We start from the raw sequence: 20226 nt of genomic DNA, 5'->3' as shown, positions 1-20226 counted from the left end.
GATGCTCATTTGGTTGGTTTAGATTTTTCCTAAATCACTTGGTGCTGAGGAGTAATGAAATATTTATTAGATGTTACAAAACCAAACCCAGAGCAACAGCAGAGTGAGCAGTTAAATATTCCTCCTTTCCTCCCTGCAGCGGTCCCTGAGCAGCAGGTGCCCTAAGAAGGAAGAGCTCAGTGCTGCTTGTGGTTGACTGCTGCTGGTCTTTCTGGATAAAAAGCAGAGGTGCTTTCCCTGGGAATTACCTGCAGTCCTCAGCTGAAACCATTCCTTTGGGACAGGGGTGATGCTGATGGGCTGAGCCATCAGGGACCAGTGTGCAGTGCTGTGTTGCATCCTCATGTCCTGCCTGCAGGAAAGACCCTTCCAGTGGGATGTGCAGTGTGCCAGGGCTGTGTGAGACATCACAACACTGAAACATTCTGTGTTCATCAGAGCTGTTCAAGTGTGGCAGTGAAAGGGGTCACTTCTTAGCCACAGGGTACCTTTCACTTGGAATAATCCTTCTACAGAGCCCAAATCTGATTGATTTCAGCAGCAGTCACATTGATGGACAGGGCTTTATTAGCAGGTTTGAGTATCTGTACAGGTGTGGATGTGTTATGCTGGAGCTTGATAATTACTGACAGATTCAGCAATCTACAACCTAAGATGGCCCTTCCTTCCAAATCTTCTGTTGGTTATGGTATTGCTGTAGTATAATGTGGATTTCAGTGGAGTTCTAGAGGTCTCTGGCCCCATTTCCCTGTTTAAAGCAGGGCTCCCTTCCAAACCAGAAAATTTTCATGCAGTCAGGCTGTGGAAATTTGCAAGACTGGAGATGCTACAGCCTCTCTGGGCTCATTTTGATGCTGTACTTATTTATTCCTGCATGCTCAGACTCAGCAAAGCATTCTGGAGAGAGGATGGCTTAGTGAGGCACATTGCTGTGTATAACTTTTTTCAGGGAAGTTTTCTGTAGCAAGCAACTCCTCTTTGCAGTGCTTGTGCTTCCCTGGTGTAGGCAAAGGAGGCTGGAGACAATGTGCAGAGACGGTGCCAGGTGTTCACTGGCTGGAACACTTTGGAGAAGGTGCCATGGCTCCCTGCATCCAGGTTGGCATTTGGCTCTGAGTCAGACCGAGTATGTGCAAAAATAACACAGAGCAAAAAAAGCTGCTGCTGAACGTTTGTCCCAAAGACGCTGATGCGCTGTTTGCTGGGATCTGCATAAAGGAAATTCGTTTGGTTGTCTCTGTGATTTGCTTGTGGCCGGTGGGTCTTTAGTCAGGTTGTGAGGTCACTAGATTGTGCTGGGTATGTGGTTTTTCCTAACAAAGTTAGACCAAGAAGGTAGGAATCATATGGGGCCTTTGTCTAGTCACTGGTGAGCTCTTCCCCATAATGTAGCCTGTTATGGGAAAGGCATCTGCCAAGCTTCTTATTAAAAGCCACGCAATCCACCAGGGATGCCAGCCCAAAAGCTCCATGGGTGCCGTGCCTGATACCTGTGCCAAGAGTTCACTGCCTCAATTGATTACAGTTTTTAATATGTCTGTGTATATCTGGCAAGTTAAATACTCCCATGCTTTAGACAGGTGAAGGTCTGGGAAACACCCTGCTGCATAAGCACACCACAGTATCAACCTGGGAGAGTTCTCTTGGGTCCAGAGTGCTGTGTTCTGTCATCTCTCTGGAATGCAGAAATGACTGTTCATTTTCTAATGGCTCACATGTGGGAAGCAGTTGTAGGGAGCATCAGAGAGGTTTGGAAAAGTGAGGGAAGGTAAGCAGAATAAACCTCTTCAATCCACCAGTTTTCCTGCTAACTCCCAGCTCTCCTGTGTGATGGCACTTGGATTTGTGTTCGCATGGGAGGCAGTGAGGCTGTGCCCTCAACACCCACACACCTGGGCTGCAAGCCCAACAGGGTTTCACCTCCTGCCACAGCTGCTGTGAAGGCTGTGATGTTGTACTGATGTCCTTCCAAATGGAAGTAATTCTGCTGTTTTCTGCTATTTGTGAGCACCCTCTGGAATGTAACTGAGAAGTGGTTTGTATTGGCCCCTTAGTGGCTTTACTGGATCTGCAGAGGCTGTTGGCTTGCTTTATATGGATTTCTAGCTTATCACTTATCAACTGCCTCTAATTACAAGAGATAAAATAACACCCCTGCCTTTAAAGCACTTAAGCTTCCAGTTGAGTGTTCAGGGCATGTGCTCTTTTAAGCCTGTGGCTGAGTTAGTGGCATCACTTGGCACTGCTTCAAGTCAGTGTGATGCTGGTGCTGAGACTGCCCAGCCTTGCTCCACCCTTTGCTGAGAGGTGCAGCCTCCCAGCTGCCCCAGAAGTGCTTCTGGGATTTGGCAGCAATGCCTGTGCAGCCTGATGGGGAAGGAAAGAGGCATAAAATAGGAGGTAAAGTGTGTTGGGCACATTTGGTTGACCTGCAGGTCTGTTCTCCTCTGCTCCCTTGTGGTGCTGGCTTTCTGCACCAGGTGTTTGCTGCTGTGCTGCAGAAGCAACGTTTAATATGAAAACAGTTAAATTGTGTCTCAGATCGACTGCCTCCTTGATAACATCCCCAACAGTGGCACAGACATGGATCAATAGCCAGTGCTGTCTCACCTCTGGTGGGGGTGTCAGACTGAGGGTCTTGTTGGCTGAGGACTGGACTGTGCTGCAGCCTGCTGTGATCAGACAGGATCTCCTTCTCCCTGGATGGGGAAAATGCTGGCATACAGCTTGGCTGAGAAGGAAGCAACTGACACTCTAGTAGAGACAAATCCGATGATTCATTTCCACAGCCCCCGGGAGCTTGCGTGTGAGCTGCGGATTGGGAATTTCTAGGAATTTCAAGGAGCATCATTTGTTCTGAAGGTATCCCATTCAGTACTGAGGAATGAGGATAAAATACTGCTGCTAGATGGCATTACAGGAATTGAACAAGCAAGGACTTTTGGAGGTTGTTGTAAGAAATAAGCTGGACCCAAAAATGTAATAAATATGCCATGCATGTTGTTAAAAATCCCAAATGAAAGAGACTCTTAGTATGTCTTTCCTTGTGCCTCAGCACCCTAATTTCAAGGCTACCTGTAGTTTTTGTGTTTCTTCCCTTAGTTTTTTATAGCATCTGTTGCCCTGTCTATTTCTGACATTAACAATGCTCACTAATAAAAAATCAATACATTTAATGAACATATTGCCTTTCTATTTCTTTGCTATTTGTTTGAGATAATTAAATTATTAATAAAAAGAGACCTAGCACAGGTGTCTCCCACTTGATCACTTCATTGTCTCTGGCTCCTCTTATCATTGACCCAGTTCTCAATTTTGAGCTCAGATAGGTTTGGAGCCTATTTTACAGCTGATGTTGTGCATGTTGCCCAAGGGTTCTTGATGTCTAGGGTGCTGTTGGAAAACACCCCAAAAGGGTTTAGGTTCCTGACATGGCAGATAGGTCCTAAGAATCTGCCATCCTAAAAGCAAGAAGCTTTTGGCAGTGCTTTTCTGCTGTGCTCATGGTCCAAGGCTGAGATGAGTCAGGTTAAGGGACGATCCTTACTCCAGCCTGTGATGCTGAGCTTTGTTGCATGTGTCAGACCCTGTGAAGTGTGGGCTGGTGTTTTTGGGGTGGGAATGACCCACCTTTGCAGCCCCCATGAGGTGGTGAAGGCTGTTCCACATCTTCTAAAGCAGAGCATAGTGAGTCTCACTTTGTCACTTTGATGAACACCTCTCCATTAGCAGTAAGATAATTCCAGATTATCACATCAAATGGCTATTGCTCACTAACCCCCCTCAGTGTGGTGTTGAGGAATTAATTACCAGTGTTCATGATGTTCACTACTGCAGTCCCTAAACGCCCCACGCAGCACATCGTGATTGTAGCTCCAGTGATATTTATCACTGAATTTTCCAAGTGGTCCCTCTCCTGCTTTTTATCACTGGTGGTATTTACCAGGCATCATTCTGCTCTAGTTGTTTGAATCTCTGCAGTTTTTTGTACTTTATTCAAAGCCATTTAGACACTTAGAGACATTAATTTTATCATTCTCTTCCATTCTAATGGGCTCATTTCTTCCATTGGCATGCAAATAAGAAAAAAAAGACTCTTCTCTAGACTTTTTGGTCACTAATAAATACCTGTCCTAATTCTTACTGCCTAACTTTCGCTTTAAGTTTGAAGTTGCAATATATACACATTTTTTGCTTCCTTCTGTCAAAATTAATTCTTATCCTCAAACATGAAGTAACCCCATGGTAAAGCAGCCCCAGCTACATTGCAATCCCTGCAGCTTTTCAGCATGGGTGTTGTCTACATCTTAAGATGTTAGGCTGGCATTGCTGATACATGACTTATGTGCCTGCTGTGACTTTGTCTGCATTTTAAGCTGAGGAGGTGGGTTTTTAGCTATGTCTGGTTTTAAACTGACAGATAAATTGGAAAAATAATGGCATGTTATCTTAAAAGGCTGGAATAAACCCTTGTAAACTTTCTGTTGGTGTCATTGTGACAGAATTTGAATTGTCTTGTAAGTTATACCAGCTGTATGTTAAACAGAAAGTGTTTTGAGCAGCAAAGAGACAGCAGAGAAAGTCCTTGCTAGGATAAGGAGAATAGGTTTGCTGTCAAAGGATTTCAACATTAAATTCTTTCACTGCTGGTTTTGACTGATGTTTTGTGTGTGAAAAGCCAAAATAAATGAGCAAGGACAAAAAATCAAAAACAAAAATCCAAGAACCAACAGCTAGCTTGCAAGGCTTTCCATTTGGTATGAAACCTCAGCTTGTGAAAGGGAGGAGAGGCTGAGTGGAGAAAGGGTTGCACCAAAACAGATTCTTCCAAGCACTCACACAGCAGCTTGCTTTTAAATTAAGTATACCTGAAGTAGTAAAAGTCTTGTGTTCATTTTGTGGTGGCAGAGTTGTTTAGAAATGATGTTCAGGGTGACTTCAGGTGGTTGTGATGCCTAAATGAACATGCCAGGCTGCAGAGTGCATGTGTGTGTGTGTACCCATGTGTGGCTGGTTCCTCAGCTATTGCTGGCTGTCCCCAAAGGAGAGCAGAAATGCATGTCATAAGCACCTCAATAAGATATTGCAGGTCAATTACTGTTTTTTTTTTCCTCATACCTAAACCTTTTTTGATTAATTTTCTTCTTTTGGCATGTTTTACAGATAAGTAAGCAGCAGCTCCAGACAATCAAAGATCGTTTCCAGGCCTTTCTCAATGGAGAAACTCAGATTGTGGCTGATGAAGCATTTATAAATGCTGTCCAGAGCTACTACGAGGTAAGGAGAGACAATGCAATGCTCTTATGAATTCCTGTCCTCACCCCTATTCACAGATGGGGTTGAATGCTGAATTAACAGTTTGTCCATTATCACACAGTATGAAGCAAAGGCAAGTGCAAAGTGACTTCTGTCTGATGTCTGGTACATCATAGTGTTTGGGAGGTTCAGGATTTGAATGTAAGCCATGAAACAACCATAGCAACCCCTATGCCACGGTGTTTCCTTGATTATGGGGAAGACTGCCCTTCCTTTGAGCTGAAAAATAATTTCCTGGTACTTTTAAACAGCGTATTCTAAAACAGGGAAGATGGAAAAATCAGTAAAATCAATGTCATGTGCTCCCTGTGAAAAATACCAAGAGAAATCTGGGCAGCACATTCAGTTCTTGTGGGAGCTTTTGCATTGTGTCCAATTGACTTTGGGATTTTCAGCAACAGTCTTGTCTTTTCTCTTTGGCCTGAAAAGTGCTGCAAAGCAAAGGGGGAGTGATGATAAACCAGATGATACTGGAGAACATAAAACATTGTCCATAATTGTGGAAAAGAATAATTATGCATATCAGTCTTTTTGCACCTCTTTGTATGCAGCCCATAATGCTGCCTTTTATATCTCTGCTTAGAAGGGAAGAGTTTCTGGTTTAGAAGGAAATCAGTGCTTGTCATTTCTATGAGGAGTGTTGTTTATTTTTTTTACTAGCCTTTCTGCAAGCGATTTCTCTTTCTCCCTAGAGCTATTCTGTCATAGAAGGTGAAGATTTTGAATTGCCTACATAAAATATTTCTCTAGAAGTGCAATCTAAGAGGGGACCAAAATCAGACACTAAAACTGAAGAAAATTTTAACTCTATAGGATATGACAGCAGCTGCTTCTGTGTAAGGAAAGCACAAATTATCTCTGGTTTAACTCTGTTAAACCAGTCTAGTAGTTCCTGCTCCATTGTTCTCTGTACAGGAAAGAAGCCAACAGTCATTTGCATCTTTTATCAGAAAAGAAATTGCCAAGGAATCATCACAGCTTCACTGAACAGGTGCTCTCAAAGAAAATGTTCAAGATGGAGTGAGCTGTGTTTTAGGATGCAAGAAGAGCATAATCTGTTTAGATAAAATTAGTGGGCAGGAAAAGAAAACTGCTTGAAACCAGGAAAAATACATCCTTGTTTCACTTCTGGGTCTGGGTGAGTGTGTCAGCTCCAGAAGTCCTGTGCTGTGTAAATGCCCCAAGTTATCAATCTGAAAAACAGCAGTAGATTAGCACTAGATATACACAAACTCATGTCTTCAAGTGGACCTTCCACTGGCTCTGTCCTACTTAAAACAGGCCACATAAAGTGTAATGCATCAATCTGTGTCCTTTAGCACAACTTTATTTTTATTCTTTTTAGCTGTTGGTCTCCTTTAATCAATGGCCATGTGCTTTCAGCTTCTGTGCAGCTGAAGCTTGCCTCTGTGGCTCTTCCTCAGCATCAGCTGCAGTGGCACAAGAAAAAGCCTTGCCACAGAAAGCCTCTGCCCCTCAGTGCCTGAGCAGAGTTCCCTGCTGAGTGTTCTCCCATCTCTGCAGAGATGTGCCCCTCTTGGTTGATCCATTGTGCAAATCACGGCAGATCTCGCTTAGCTCATCTCCTGTAAATCTCAGTTTTATTCAATTAACTTGAGCCCTTCTGCTGGGTGCTATCTAGAAATCAGCCTTTACTGATTTATAAACCTGCAATATGGCTTGGGAAACACACAGTTGTGCAGGACATGGCTGATGTTTCTAAAAGGTCCACTTATTAATGGTGCAGAATAAGTTCATTATCTGGGAATGATTGGTTTTTTGCAGAGGGAAAAAGGTAAGGGTGATATTGTAGGTCAGAAATGCACTTGCTGTTGCCCTGAATGTGTTTGCACGGCCACATTTTGCTGTTAATTCTGACTGTCAGGGTAAGCACGTGGTTGTCAGTCTTAGGCTAGTTCACAGGCTGCTATCAAATTAAAAAATTGAGTGATCTGCTGCTGCTCTGCAAAGCATCGCTGTGCCTGCAGGAATGCTGCAGACCTGTGTGTGCAGACAGGCCCAGCATACTCCAACACACTGCAGGGGAGCTTTTCTAAGGTCCTTTGACTTCTAATGAGTAAAGCTTTGTCTGTCACCGGCACATTTTGCAGCAGTCACTTCAGTGCATATGATGGAAGTGCTCCATTAGCCCCATTTCCCCTTTGCTGTGGGCAGACAGAGGGCAGTGCCATGGTGGGCTCATCTGTGGGTGTGGCAGGAGATGCCTGACCCAGCTCCTGGAGGTCAGCTCCCTTCTGCAAGATTCGGTGTGTGCACCCATGCTAGGGTTCTGTTGTAGGCAGTTCTTGGCTCCTGGCAACCCTACTAAGCAGTCCTACAGCCAGGCAATTCACCTGGTATTTTCTAAATAAAACAGGACAGAACACCTTTTTTAAATCTTTTTTTTTTATCTTCCTATTTCATGGTTTCTGCTGCTTTGTGTCTGATGAGTGCTCCCCTGTGCCTGCCTCCTCCCTGCCAGCTGCAGCCTTCCTTTCCTCTGCTGGCTGCTGCTCCATACCCAGGGAGGAAAAATCAGGGCTGAGGGAATATGGGGAGCCAGTTCCCACTGCTCACGATACTGGGGGTGAGGACCATGGCTAACAACAGCCACTGGGGCTGGCAGGTACGGGAGGCTCAGGTCTGGGCACCTGGCATGGATGAGGGGACATGAGAGCCCAGAATGTTGCAGTGGACTGGTCACTGTGACCTCCCACCATTTCCTGCAGTCAGTGATAATTTCCATGGCTGCATCAGGAACTTGGCTCTTGATAGCTCTCACCCATGATTATTTGACAGCATCTGCACACACCTGGGGCATTATCACTCATATTTAATCTCCATGAGGAAACAAAGCACATGCTGCTGTTGTTTCAGCATGGACTGAAGAGGTTGCTGGTGGCATTCTGCCTGTCTTGTCTGCAGGGAGAGTGCTCCCGTGGTGATATTGAAAGGAAACAACTCAGCTCTTTCTCAGCATCATTTTTGGTCTGGTCCTTGGACAAAACCCAGTACTACTGCCAACAGATGCCTGTGCCATCAAGCATCTGGGAACATGGAGTACCGTGTTGCTGAATGCTATATAAAAAAAAAATCCATCATGGCCTTAGGTCATCCTCAAGCTCTTGAATTATTGAGAGCTGACAGATACACCCTTGTGAGGGCACAGCTTCTTCCCAAGCTGCTGTATTCATAAGTTCTCAGTATTATTAATAAAAAAGCAGTTTTCTTATTGGATATTGTTTGCTCTTCTGTGTTCAGGGCTTGGGAGAGGAGAGTCAACACAATATCCCTCTGTCTCTCTAACCCTTGAGCTCTGTGTTGTTCCCAGGACATCTGTGGTCTGTGGGAGTTTGCCATGTTTGACCCTTCTGCTGCTCTTGCAGTGAGAAGAACATCTTTATGAAATGTCTTCTCCTTCCCTTTCTCCTGCTGTCAGTGCCCTGCATCTCTGCAAAGGTTCAAGCCATGCTGAACCATCTTGCACTTCCCATTCCTGGGACAGCAGGGCAGACAGCAGGGATCTCATCTAGAATGAGGGTGTCAACCTGGTCCTTGCAGAGGTTTCCCAGGAGCCTTGCTACCAGAATAAATCCAGTGCAGTGCTGTTGGCTTCAATAAGATGACTCTGCTCCCTCTAACAGGACAGAACTTGGTTAGGTGCACGTAGTTGTGCAAAAACTTCCTTATTAAAACAGCAGATACAACAAAATAAAATCCTGCTTTCCCAAGGGGCATTTATGTATCTGGTGAGGTGTGACCATAACATCACATCAAGTCCTAACTGCATCAAAATATTGCATTTTAGTGGAGAAAAAGCAGAAGCTTCACCTGATTTCATTACGTTTCCCAAAGTAGAGCTGAAACCCCTGGCAACATGTGGCGGTTGAGCAAGGAGTTGGAGAATGTCCTGGCAGTCAATAAGCAGCTTCCCAGCAGTGAAACCACCTTTTGTGGTACTTAAGGGGGATTTTTTTTAAGCTGGCACCATTTGAAATCACGCTTTTCTTTGCAGGTATTCCTGAAAAGCGACCGCGTTGCCAGGATGGTGCAGAGCGGAGGGTGCTCAGCAAATGACTCCCGAGAGGTCTTCAAGAAGCACATTGAGAAGAGAGTGCGCAGCCTGCCAGAAATTGATGGCCTCAGCAAGGAGACAGTCCTGAGCTCTTGGATGGCAAAGTTTGATGCTATTTACCGTGGGGAGGAGGATCCTCGGAAGCAACAGGCCAGGATGACAGCGAGTGCTGCCTCAGAGCTCATTCTCAGCAAGGAGCAGCTCTATGAGATGTTCCAGAACATTTTAGGGATCAAGAAATTTGAGCATCAGCTTCTGTACAATGCATGTCAGGTAAGGTGGGAATGGAAGAGGGTTTTTTGGGGAAGGCTTGCCAGTGGGAAATACTGCTGTTATGAACTGGAAACTTTCTGACCAGACACTTTTGGAAAGAACTTCTACCAAGAAATTGGGGTTAGTTTATGGTGGGACTTCAGCATTGCCAGTGTTGTTCTGGCTACCCAAGTTGGCCTCCTTCTCTTGCTCATTTTCATGCACAATTCCATAGGATTGCTGAGATGGGAATGTTTTATTCCTCAGCTCTGTATCTGGGTGAGCAGGTCTTTGAGGTGCTTTAAGTGGGCTGTTTGCCTGTGGCTTGTTTGCCCATCCTGTGTCACATCACCAGTCTAAATGACAGACAGCCTGTGATATCAGCAGCCAGATCCCAGGAGTGCCTGGGGTGGGTGGCTTATGCAGACTTGCCCAGTGAGGTTATTCAGGTTCTCCTTAAGTAGAGGGAGCTCTGTGATCCCTGCATGCCTGTGGTGGAAGGAAAGAGCATCCCAAAGCCCCATAACCTCAGGGTAGCTCTGCTTACACTTGAAAACCTTTCCCATTCATCTCTTTCTGCCCCAGAAGGGCCAGTTCTCCAGAGTTGCATGGCTGGGACTCTGCAGTGCTGCCTGTGTTTCCAGCAGCCCTTGCTGAGGGCTGGCTGTGGCTATCCAGACTGCTGGTGACCCAGATTACAGTCCCCTGCTGTTGGATATAAATATCACAGGCGGGATAAAGGATGCCAGAGTCACAGAGAGAGTAAGGTATGGAAAGTTTTTGGAGGAGGAGCAGACTTCAGTCTTTTCCCGGTAATTCAGGGCTTCAGCTTCTTATTGAAATGAATACATTTGAGACCAATTCTGTCTGTCTTCTGTCTAGACATTTCCAATTCTTTTTAAGACATGGAAAATTATGTTTGATCTGTTTTTACCCCTGTGAACAGATTAGTTATCTTGCATTTGTTCTTCTTCATCTCAGACCTTAATGGCAGAGTGGGCAGAGGATAATAAATGTCCCTGAGTAATGTGTCTTCATAGCAAAAACTGTAGTGGCCCTCATAAATTGTGTTTACACAGATTTTGTGCTTCCATCCTCTGTTGGAAGAATTCTTTATAATCAAAACTGTAATATTTTCAGTGGTGTGTTAAGAACTGAGTCATGTTTTGGTTTATTTTTTAACTTAAACCAACTCCAGCCCTATGTCTCTCATCCTCCCTTAACCTGTGCTTTGATAAGGACCAGGGCAGCTCTGTGCGAGCGTGTGTGTGATCCTTCCCTCCTGGTTTGTGCTTCCCACTGATGCAGAAAACAGTGTTTGATCACAGCTGCCCTGATTTGTGATCTCTGCTTGTTAGAACTTTGCTGGCTGACACCATGAACCCAGAGGTTGCTCCCTGTAAATTGCTCTGTTGCATCAAGCAATCTTTTTCCTGCATGGGTCCTGGTTTTAATCTGAAAGCAGAGGACTTAATTCTGGGTCTTTTCTAATACTTGGAGGCAGTAAACCTGTAATTTAAGCTTTTACAGGAAGACATAATTTCTGATGAAAGCGAGAATTAGCATGGCAGTTACTGTTTGTAATACCTGGATAGTGAGGATTAGCTGTGCAGAAGGGAAACCCTTTGTGCAGTGCACACCTCAGAAAGCTGCAAGGTCAGCAGTCACTGAGCAGCTGGGTGTTTTTGGGGGATGTAGTGGGAGTGGGATGCTGTGGGGTGGGACCCTGTACCAGGGGGAACTGGTCTCTTCTGCTCCTTCTCCATCTGCAGAGGAAAGGCAGCACTGAGCACCCAGGGAAACCACAGGCTTTGCTCTGAGAACCGTTTTTTGATGCTGCTTGTGGTCCTGTCATGTGGGCTGCACCAGTGGGGCCTTTGGGGCTCTCTGGCAAGCAGCAGACACTCTGTACTTCCCTCTTGCTGTGGAAATTAGTGTTGACCATTACTCTTTCCCCAGGAGCACAGCCATTGCTTGCAGCCAGTCTGTGGGGCGTAGTCACGAGCTTCTCAGTGGTAATTTGGTATGGAATAAGCTACACTTTTTTGACCAGGGCTTGTCTGCCATGCATGGGAGGAATTGGGAAAAGCAGCCTTTTCCCTAGCAGGGTGTGTGAATGCCATCAGCCTCTCCAAAGTGGCAGCACTGTGCTGTTCATGCAGTTTATCAGTCAGTCACCTGTGATTAGAAAAGCAAAGCCTATTTTCTTCTGTGGAGGGGCTGGCTGGGCTGTGCTCTGCATTGCCTTGGTGTGCAGGGTGAAATTGCCCAGAGGCTGTGCAAGTAGGCAAGGGGTAACAAGGCTTTGCCAAGTTGTCCATTGAAAGCATGAACAGGAATGGTGCTGAGAGCCCCAAACACTGCTGGTTTGAAAGTAGATGCTTTTCTCTATGCAGCCTCCTGTTACATCACTCTAATTGCATAATGATTGCATCACTGGGACTGCATTTCCATTCACTTCTGAGATAACATTTTGTTTGTGCAGAAGGAGGATGATTTCCAAAGAGATTTTTTAATAAAGTATCCCCAGGTGGTATGAGATAAGTGTATTTTTAATGTGATAGCAGTGATTTAGCAGGATCTGAGATAGCAGTTACTGATAGCAAGGTATTAATGCAGTTGGAAAGGCTTTTAGGAAACAAAGATGGGAAGGGGTGTTGTAGCAGCATAGTTGTGAAGATTTCAGTGTTGTTAAGCACAAGCTCTGACTAGAACATTTTAAATAATACACAGAGTCTTGTGCTTTTTGCATAACACATGCCACGTGGCTTGGTGTTTCTGCTCCAGTGGAGTCAGCATGGGAATTGAGCATCTCTGGCTCCAGCAGCGAGCTCCTCTGCTGTGTGAGAGGTGTGGTGGAGGGAGAAATGTGTGTTTCAGTCTGGGCTTTCTGGTCCAGAACCTGTTGGCAAAATCTAAATTTAGCTCTTCTGCTTTGTAATTAACCTGTGGCTGTGGAAGAGTACTAAAGAAGCTATTTTCTGTACGTATTGGGCAATTCCAAACTTGGGTTCTTGCTGCAGTTGGCATTTCCTAGGGTTCTCTGTTTCCTGCTGACCTTCATGATGACTGAATTCAGAGCATCTCTGAAAATCAGGCTGTGGTGTTCTCCTGTCTCATTCTTTAAATCACAGCCGTAGGGCAGTGATTTACTTTTCTGTCTCAAGCTGTGTTTGGAAGTAATTTTTAGCTACAGTGAGAAGAGCCGGAGCTGGTACAGTGCTGTTCAGTTAATCCTGCAGCAGGAGCAGATGTTCAGATCGTGTCTGTGATGAGCTGTGCAGGTCCATCCTCCTGCTTCAGAGGAAGAGTGGGGTCTCCCTGCAAAACTGTCTGAACTCTCAGGATTCACAGTCAGACTTTCTCTTCTTTCCCAGGCCTGAAGTGTCCCATATACTGTGGCAAAATAAACTGTGCTAAGCAGAATGCCCTTAGATGTGAGATTTGAAAGCAAATAACTAAATATAGGCATGTGCAACCTGCTGAGTGATGCTAATACATGGTCATGGTTTTTCAGCATCTATTTCTGTCCATCCATGTAGAAGACAAAACAGAGAAGTATGCATGTGTGGGTGGGCTGCAACACACACCAGGTCTCATTGCTGTCTGGTGGCTATTTCATGTAAAGGCATAAAGACTTCTCACCAGTGGAATTGTTTCATAAGTTTTGGGGCCCTAGGATTTTAACTAGGAAACATTTCAACCCAAATTTTCTCAAACAGAGCTGACTTAAAACTAGAATTCACTGTTTTGACATTTATTTTCGCAGCTGAATTAGGACACTATGTCCAAAGGCTGACATTTCTCACATAGCAGAAAGTTCCCCTGCCAAAAAAACCTGACTGATTTTAGCTCAAGTCAGTATTAGAAATGATTTGCTGAGGTGGTATCTTGCCTTCTGCCCCTCTCTCATCTCTGCAATTCGTGTGGTTCTACCAAACTTGGTTTCTTCACTTGCTTTGGTGTGTTGAGCCCTTCACGTGCCCGTTACACGCCCAACATGTGTCAATCATGTGCCTGGCACATGGTCACACTGCCATCATGTACCCAGTGTGTGCCAAACACGTGGCATGAGCTGCCTTTGCTGACTTAGCTGAAAGTTGGAGAAATCTCCTTAAAAATATTTCCTAAATCCTTTCTGTTTGCAGAGAAGCTGTAGTGGTACTTGGAAGCTGCAGCCCAAGTAGGGGCAGAAACTCATGTGAGGCACTGTGACAGCTCAGACAGTGAGATGAAGGCTAAAGTCACCTCAGAATAAATGTCTGATTTGTGTGTATACTCCCCAGATCAAGTATTTCACTTTGTTGTGATGGAGAATTCCCAGCCATGCCTTGCAATGGGCATTGAGTCCAGGATTGCTGTGCACAGTGTGGAGTTACCTGTCTGTACACATCTCTGTCCCTTCAGTCCAGGGCCTCAGAGGTTTAGGATCAGATCCCTCCATTCTGCTCCCTGTTTGAAGAACACAAAGCAATTCCTTTTTATTCTGGCTTCATCTTGAAGCTCAATGTCTATGAAATAGGTATCTGCAATTCTGAGCATTTAAGCACTAACTGTGGCTGTAATGACCCCTCTGAAAGGGAGGGAGGTTTGCTGGGACCCCAGAGCCCCCTACAAACAGCCTGTCCTTGGGATGGTGGTGGTGATCTAGGACTGCTGCAGTGAGCTTCCATGGGCTCCTCTCTCCAAGGCTGGATGCATGTGCCATGGATAACCAGCAGCTTTGGCCAGCACTGCTCTCCCCCTTGCAAATCACCACGGCATCAGCTTTACCCTGTGGCTTTTTTTCCCCCCTCTTTCACTATTTAAAACTCTTTTTGATTGCTCCACCTGTTTTCACACCGTGAGCATCATCCCCATTCCGCCTTCTCCCCCCCCACTTAAAACAAAGCCATGACCAATAAAAATGGGTTAAAGTGGTTTAGAGATGATCAAAAGCCTCAAAATCCATAAAGCATCATGGGCTGTTTTCAGTAATTCTGTATTTATTTCCATGGAAACGGAAATGGCAGCCTGGAGCCTTCTGCAGGGTTGTAATTACTCCTGCAGCAGCCAGCAGCAGCTGCAGCTTCCTGTCAGAGCCCAAGCATCTCCCAGAGCCTGCCGTGATTTAGCACCCAGTGGGAAATTGAAAAAGGAAAAAGCACTGGGAAGTGAATGAAATCTTCCCTGTCACAACAACACAACGTAGATATACACGTGGTCCTTTGGGGAGGAGGGGCAATTGCCCTTCTCCATCAGCTCAGCATGCAATGTTTTGAAGAACATTGATTTGGCATGGGAGGGCAGAGAAACTGAGAGGGACAGTGCAGTGTCAGGGCAGAGGGGTGAGGGTGGTGCCTGCCTCTGCTGGAGCCTTGGTTGCCAGCCCCATCCTTTGGAAGGGGTTTGCTGATGGAGGTTACCCAGGAGGAGCAGAGAGGTGCCTTGACTGTCCCTGTTGGTCCCAGGCAGTGCAGAAACAGTGACCCTGTGTGCGATGCATCGTTTGAGATCAGGAGAGGTGGTTGAGATGGGACATCTGTTAGCCCCAGCATCCAGTGAGAGCTGCAGGGAAGCCCTGAGCCTGCTGGAGTGACAGGGCAGTGGGCAGGGTGGCCCTGCCAGCCCAGCAGTGTTCAACAGCACTGCAGCCTTTTGGGGAGGACAGTGCAGAGATCACCCTGCAAGGCTGTCAGCATCCGGTGTCTGATTTGCACAGACACGTGTGGACCTACGTGTGCACCCATTAGCTGTGGGATCAGCTTATGTTATGTGCTGTTATGGACTTAGAGAGCAATCTTGGCCCCTGTAATTAAATTTAAAGCAAATTAGCTCTTCTATTAAACAAAATAAATCTGATGTAGCCTAATGCTGTATTCTCCAGCTATGGCTGATCAATTGCTCCTGCAAAGAGCAGGCAAATGCTGCTGAGCAGATGGTCTTGGCTGAGGCATGGTCAATTAAACTAATTAAAGATGCTTTCATTTAATCAGAGGGTGTTTTAACCCTGTTAGCTGCCAGTTGGGGATGTGTTTTTGTGTACTAGGAACTTCCAGTTCTGGCCCTTCTATGGAATTCTTCGGGTTTTCAGTCTCTTTACAGAAACCAGGCCAAAGAGTGCATCTAAAGAGCATATATCTGGCAGAGAAATTATAATGTCATGCAATAGTAGTGAAGACTTGCAGAGGAGAATTCAGTTGTTTTCTTCTAACACTAACCAGAGATGTTTTCTAGCCTGAAGAAATGTTCTGCAATGAATCCTTCCTACCCTACCTCCTGTCAGCCTTCCCTCTGGGTTTAGGGGTGTGGCTGTCTCTCCACAGCCCAGACAAACATCACTTGTTCCACCAAAACAAGAAGTGGCTTGTCATGGTGTATTATTTAGGGGACAGAAAATGGTTTCAGCATCCAGACAGGTTCTGGAGTGGAGGAGCAGGCTCTTATATCAGCTCCCTGCTGCCATGCAAAACATCTTGGCTGCTGGAAGCCTCTCTTCCTACGTGCTCTGGAGATGGGTTTAATTCATTATTTGTTGCAGGACTCCACGAGGACTCCTCTGAGCTGAAGCCTTCTTTTCAAAGTCTGTGACTCAGAAGTGGGCACCCTCACCATTTCCTGTCCCCCACTTCTGATCTGCTCCCCTGCCCTCGCTGTAAGGGCTGACACCACTTGGTAAGAGCCACCAAGAGAGCTTGTCAATCTCATGGAAGATCATGCCAGATGTTCTCAAGAAGCTGCAGTAGAGCAGAATCCTGCATACAGCCCATGAGTGACCCCCTCCCTGGGCTACACAAAGGGCTGCAGTATGCCCCTTCCTCTAGCTTTCCACCAGCATGCACACATTAAATCAGAAACAGTTGTACTTTATCCAGAGGCAAAGTGGAAAACTCCTGCCTCAGCAACATGGATCCCTGCAGGTACATCAGAGCTAAAATCAGGGTGATTTTCAAGATGTTCATCCTTTGTGAAATGATAAAAACCCTTTTTTACCCTCATCTAATTAACAAGGTGTTTTTGTGGTGCAGCATCAGCTGAACGCTCTTTGTTGTCTGTGTGGACTGATTAATTTTTGCAGTTTAAGGCTTAAATTACCATCAAAATATCTCTTTCATTTATTTTTGTTTCAATTGGCCCATGAATACTTCTCATCATCTGCATTCATGCTGCAAAGGACTGCATAAAAAATAACCATGGTTACCTTATAAAACATCACATCAATGACTTGACATTTCAAATCTACCTTAACCCCTGAGATGGGCTGGAGTGAACTTTCTGAGTGGGCTTCCATGGGGTCTGGTTCCAAAGTTTCCAAAGCTGGGGCTTGGCTCTCAAGATGCTGTCTTTATTTTGAGCAATCTCTCTTGTTTCCCTAACTTTGAATTCAGTGCAAGGCACTGTACATGAAAACCAAAGTTTCTCAATGTGGAGAAACATTGTGGACTGTGTCTTGTTAGGAAAGGAAAATGTCACTCCTCCTGTTTGTCTTTCCCTCAACCAGAGATGATGAGCAGAAGACATGACAAAGAAATGCCCCCACTGGCCCCTTTTGGAGAACGTAATCTTATTTTTTCCTTGAGCAGCATTTGTTCCCTGCAGTACATGTTCCTGTCAATCAGCCCAGGAGGCCTTGGGAGACAGAAGGGGTGTTATCCAGACCTCTCTCTCTTTAAGCAAGGAACTGCTAGCTGCAAAAGAACCCATATGCGATGCTTATCTTGAGGAAGGCTGGAATACTTAATAAGACATAACTGGTGCATGACCCTGCACTATGTTAATGCCTCTCTTTCTCTTCCTCTTCCTTTTAACTGGAAATACAATGGAGCCACTAGAATTTAATTTTGCCCGTAGGTCTTTACATCTAATTTGAATTCCACATGAAAATCTCAATGCTTTGCAGCCCTTCAACCCTTGCTCATGTATTTTATCAGTGATTACCTTCCTGGGGAACTTTTAATGCCTGTCTCAGGAGCAAAATGGAAAGATGCAGTCATACTTGCACATAGTGGGGGTTATACATTGTCATGCTGACTTGTGCCAGAGCTCCAGGGTCTTCATTGCAGCACGCAGTGTCTTGTCAGAGAGCCTGGACTGGTTCCCACTGAGCTGTGCTAGCCTAAGGTTACATACTATTCTTTTGGTTTTCTTTTTATCATGTTATATAGAGAGATCACTCTTCTGACATATATCATCCACTAAGGGAATATTTTGAAAGTTCTACATTAATATTTTACTAGGTTTTCTCTAATCTTATTTCTGTAAGATGTAGTTTCCTCAAGGCTGCTTCTTTGCAGTCCATATTGTGTTCAGATTTACAGAAAAGGGAATTATTAAAAAAAATAAAATAAAGTTATTCACCAGACTTTTCCTCCACTCCTTACATTTCATTCTTCAGGCCACCAGTGTTCCATGCAACTTGAAAAATGCTTCATGTCACAGTTTGGGATATGATGGACAGTATAATTTTAATTCAGAAGAAACTTTGGGAGACAAATGGATCAGGCCATAGAAAGTACTTCATGAATATAAAATACAGATGGGTTAATCTTCCAGTTTTCATCTAAGTACCAAATTAAAGAGAATAGGTGTATTTCTTAGCAGAAATTAGATGCCAAGAATTTTCTTCAAAAGGATATCAAAGTAGGCACATATTTGTTCCTACTGAGCTGACTGTAAATTGGAAAATGATCAACAAAGTAGATTTCATGCATTTCAAAGGCTCAGCCTCAATATCCCTAACTTATATAAGCTGCTCCTTACCTCAATTTCAGTGCTGAGTTTTCATATTCAATACGCTACATTTTTTCTGGAACATCTGATTCTACTCATGTTTGTGAGAACTTAGAGTGCAAGTTCAATACAGAATTGGACACAACACAACTTTAAATACAGCTTCTCATGTATTTAAAAGGCCTGTAGTAGCCTAATATCATGTAAGAACTGTGTTGGGCTCTATAGCACAGATTTTGTTGTATAATGCAGGGAAGCAGTGATGTTTCCTAACAGCAGTGATTTGTGCATGTGTTTTTCAAGTGTTGTAGCCAGCCTTTGGGTCCTGTTCTTTTGTCTCTGACAGAGAACAGTAAGAATATGGGGAGGTGGTGGAACAATGCTATTTGTCACGTATTTGTCATGAAGTCTTTGTGGAAACATTGATAGCTGTGACAGGAAAATGAGTGGAGTTTCCTGGGAGCTGTGTGTGCCAGCCCTGAGTGCTGGTGGCCCAGGAGAGCGCAGTGTGGGGATGGAGATTGGAGTCTGAACCCTACTGAGCCCCAACCACAGCCAGGTTCCTGTGCCCTGGGAACTCCTGGGCATTGGTGGAACCAGGCTGCCTGCTTGTGTGTTCAGGCTTGAGCCTTAATCATTCCTCAGATGTGCAGAGGAGGAGACAGCTAAAATTACAGGCATTTCCCACAATAAATGAGAACAGAGAACAAAGAACAAATGCATAATTTTGCTGTCCTCTTCTGAATGTGCTGCGTGGGGAATGATGTTTGCAGTTAAAAAAGGGTGCTGTGGAGGAAGCAGGCATGGTGACAGACAGTGACCACAGGTCAGGCACCCAGACTTTGCCCAACAACTTGTTGAGTTTTGGTTAATTACCTGCTCATTCTCTTGGGTTCTGCTCCTTTCTGCATCTTACCTGACTGCTGCCTGTGTGTGCAGCTGTACTGGCAAAGCTGCACATCTCCAGTCATCATTAGTCCACAGAAAGGGAAACTAGACAAGGTCTACATTGATGGTATTTTGCTCCAGGTGTCAACATAAAAATGTAAAATGTAGGGCCCAGAAATCAAAATATTAAATCACCAACAAAGGTGGGAGATCTTGGAAGATGACACAAATTGCAGTGGGATGCTGGAAGGAGTGTAAGGTTCTACTCCTTGGCTGCTCCTTAGCAGAAGGAGCAGCAATGGCAAGTTCTCTTTTTCCCAGGCTGAGGACCATGAGTTGTCTTCTGTGGAGAGTTTTGCTAAATAGAACTATCTTCTTTTGTGACCTAGTTAAGTCCAAACTTGACAGGGAAGAAAGCCTTTTGGGTGTTTTAAGTGATTAAATTCTAATAGTGGAGTAATTAAATGGTCTCATGTTTCTTCTCAGCATCAGTCATTTATTGTGCTGATATTTCTGCCAGTTTGTTGGAGAGCTCATGTTGTGCAACATTGGTGGAGTGAGCTGCAGGCATGGATTTGGCTGCCCATTGCCAAATGTGCAGAGCTGAGACCAGGACTGACAAAACAGCTGCAAAACAGAGATGTTGTTCATGGAGAAATTATTGACAGAATTATTTTATTAAGTCCCATGATGCCTGTTAGGTCTGATGAGAATGCCATTTACCAAGTGTAGCATTTTATTTTGTATTTTGAAATCATATTAAAACCCAGTGCTCTTTATTTCTGATGAAGGGTGTAATATCAGCAACAGTTCCTCATCATGGTTCTCACCATCCCCTCATAGCTTGAAGTTTTATTCCCTTCCCATGCATATCCAAATTCTTACTGTCAACACAGGCAGATAGTGATAAGACAAGAGGGAGAAATTCTAAAGTAAAAGAGAAGAGCATTAGATTAGGTATTAGGAAGAAATTCTTCCCTCTGGGG

General features: G+C 44.8%; 1 protein-coding gene across 21 annotated transcripts in view; it reads left to right on the top strand.

Moving 5' to 3' along the window:
* Window positions 1-20226, top strand: part of CADPS (calcium dependent secretion activator) — a 205842-nt gene that overhangs the window by 34676 nt on the left and 150940 nt on the right. For all 21 annotated transcript variants that reach the window (XM_033517383.1, XM_033517380.1, XM_033517378.1 and 18 more), the window contains exons 2-3: window positions 5164-5277; window positions 9332-9664. In XM_033517383.1, the coding sequence (XP_033373274.1) occupies window positions 5164-5277; window positions 9332-9664 (447 nt within the window). The remainder of the gene's footprint in view (window positions 1-5163; window positions 5278-9331; window positions 9665-20226) is intronic.

The sequence above is a fragment of the Parus major genome, chromosome 12 (assembly GCF_001522545.3).
Source record: "Parus major isolate Abel chromosome 12, Parus_major1.1, whole genome shotgun sequence".
Taxonomy (NCBI): Eukaryota; Metazoa; Chordata; class Aves; order Passeriformes; family Paridae; genus Parus; species Parus major.
Note: the sequence above shows the minus strand (reverse complement) of the source record. Positions and strands in the feature narration are given on the sequence as shown.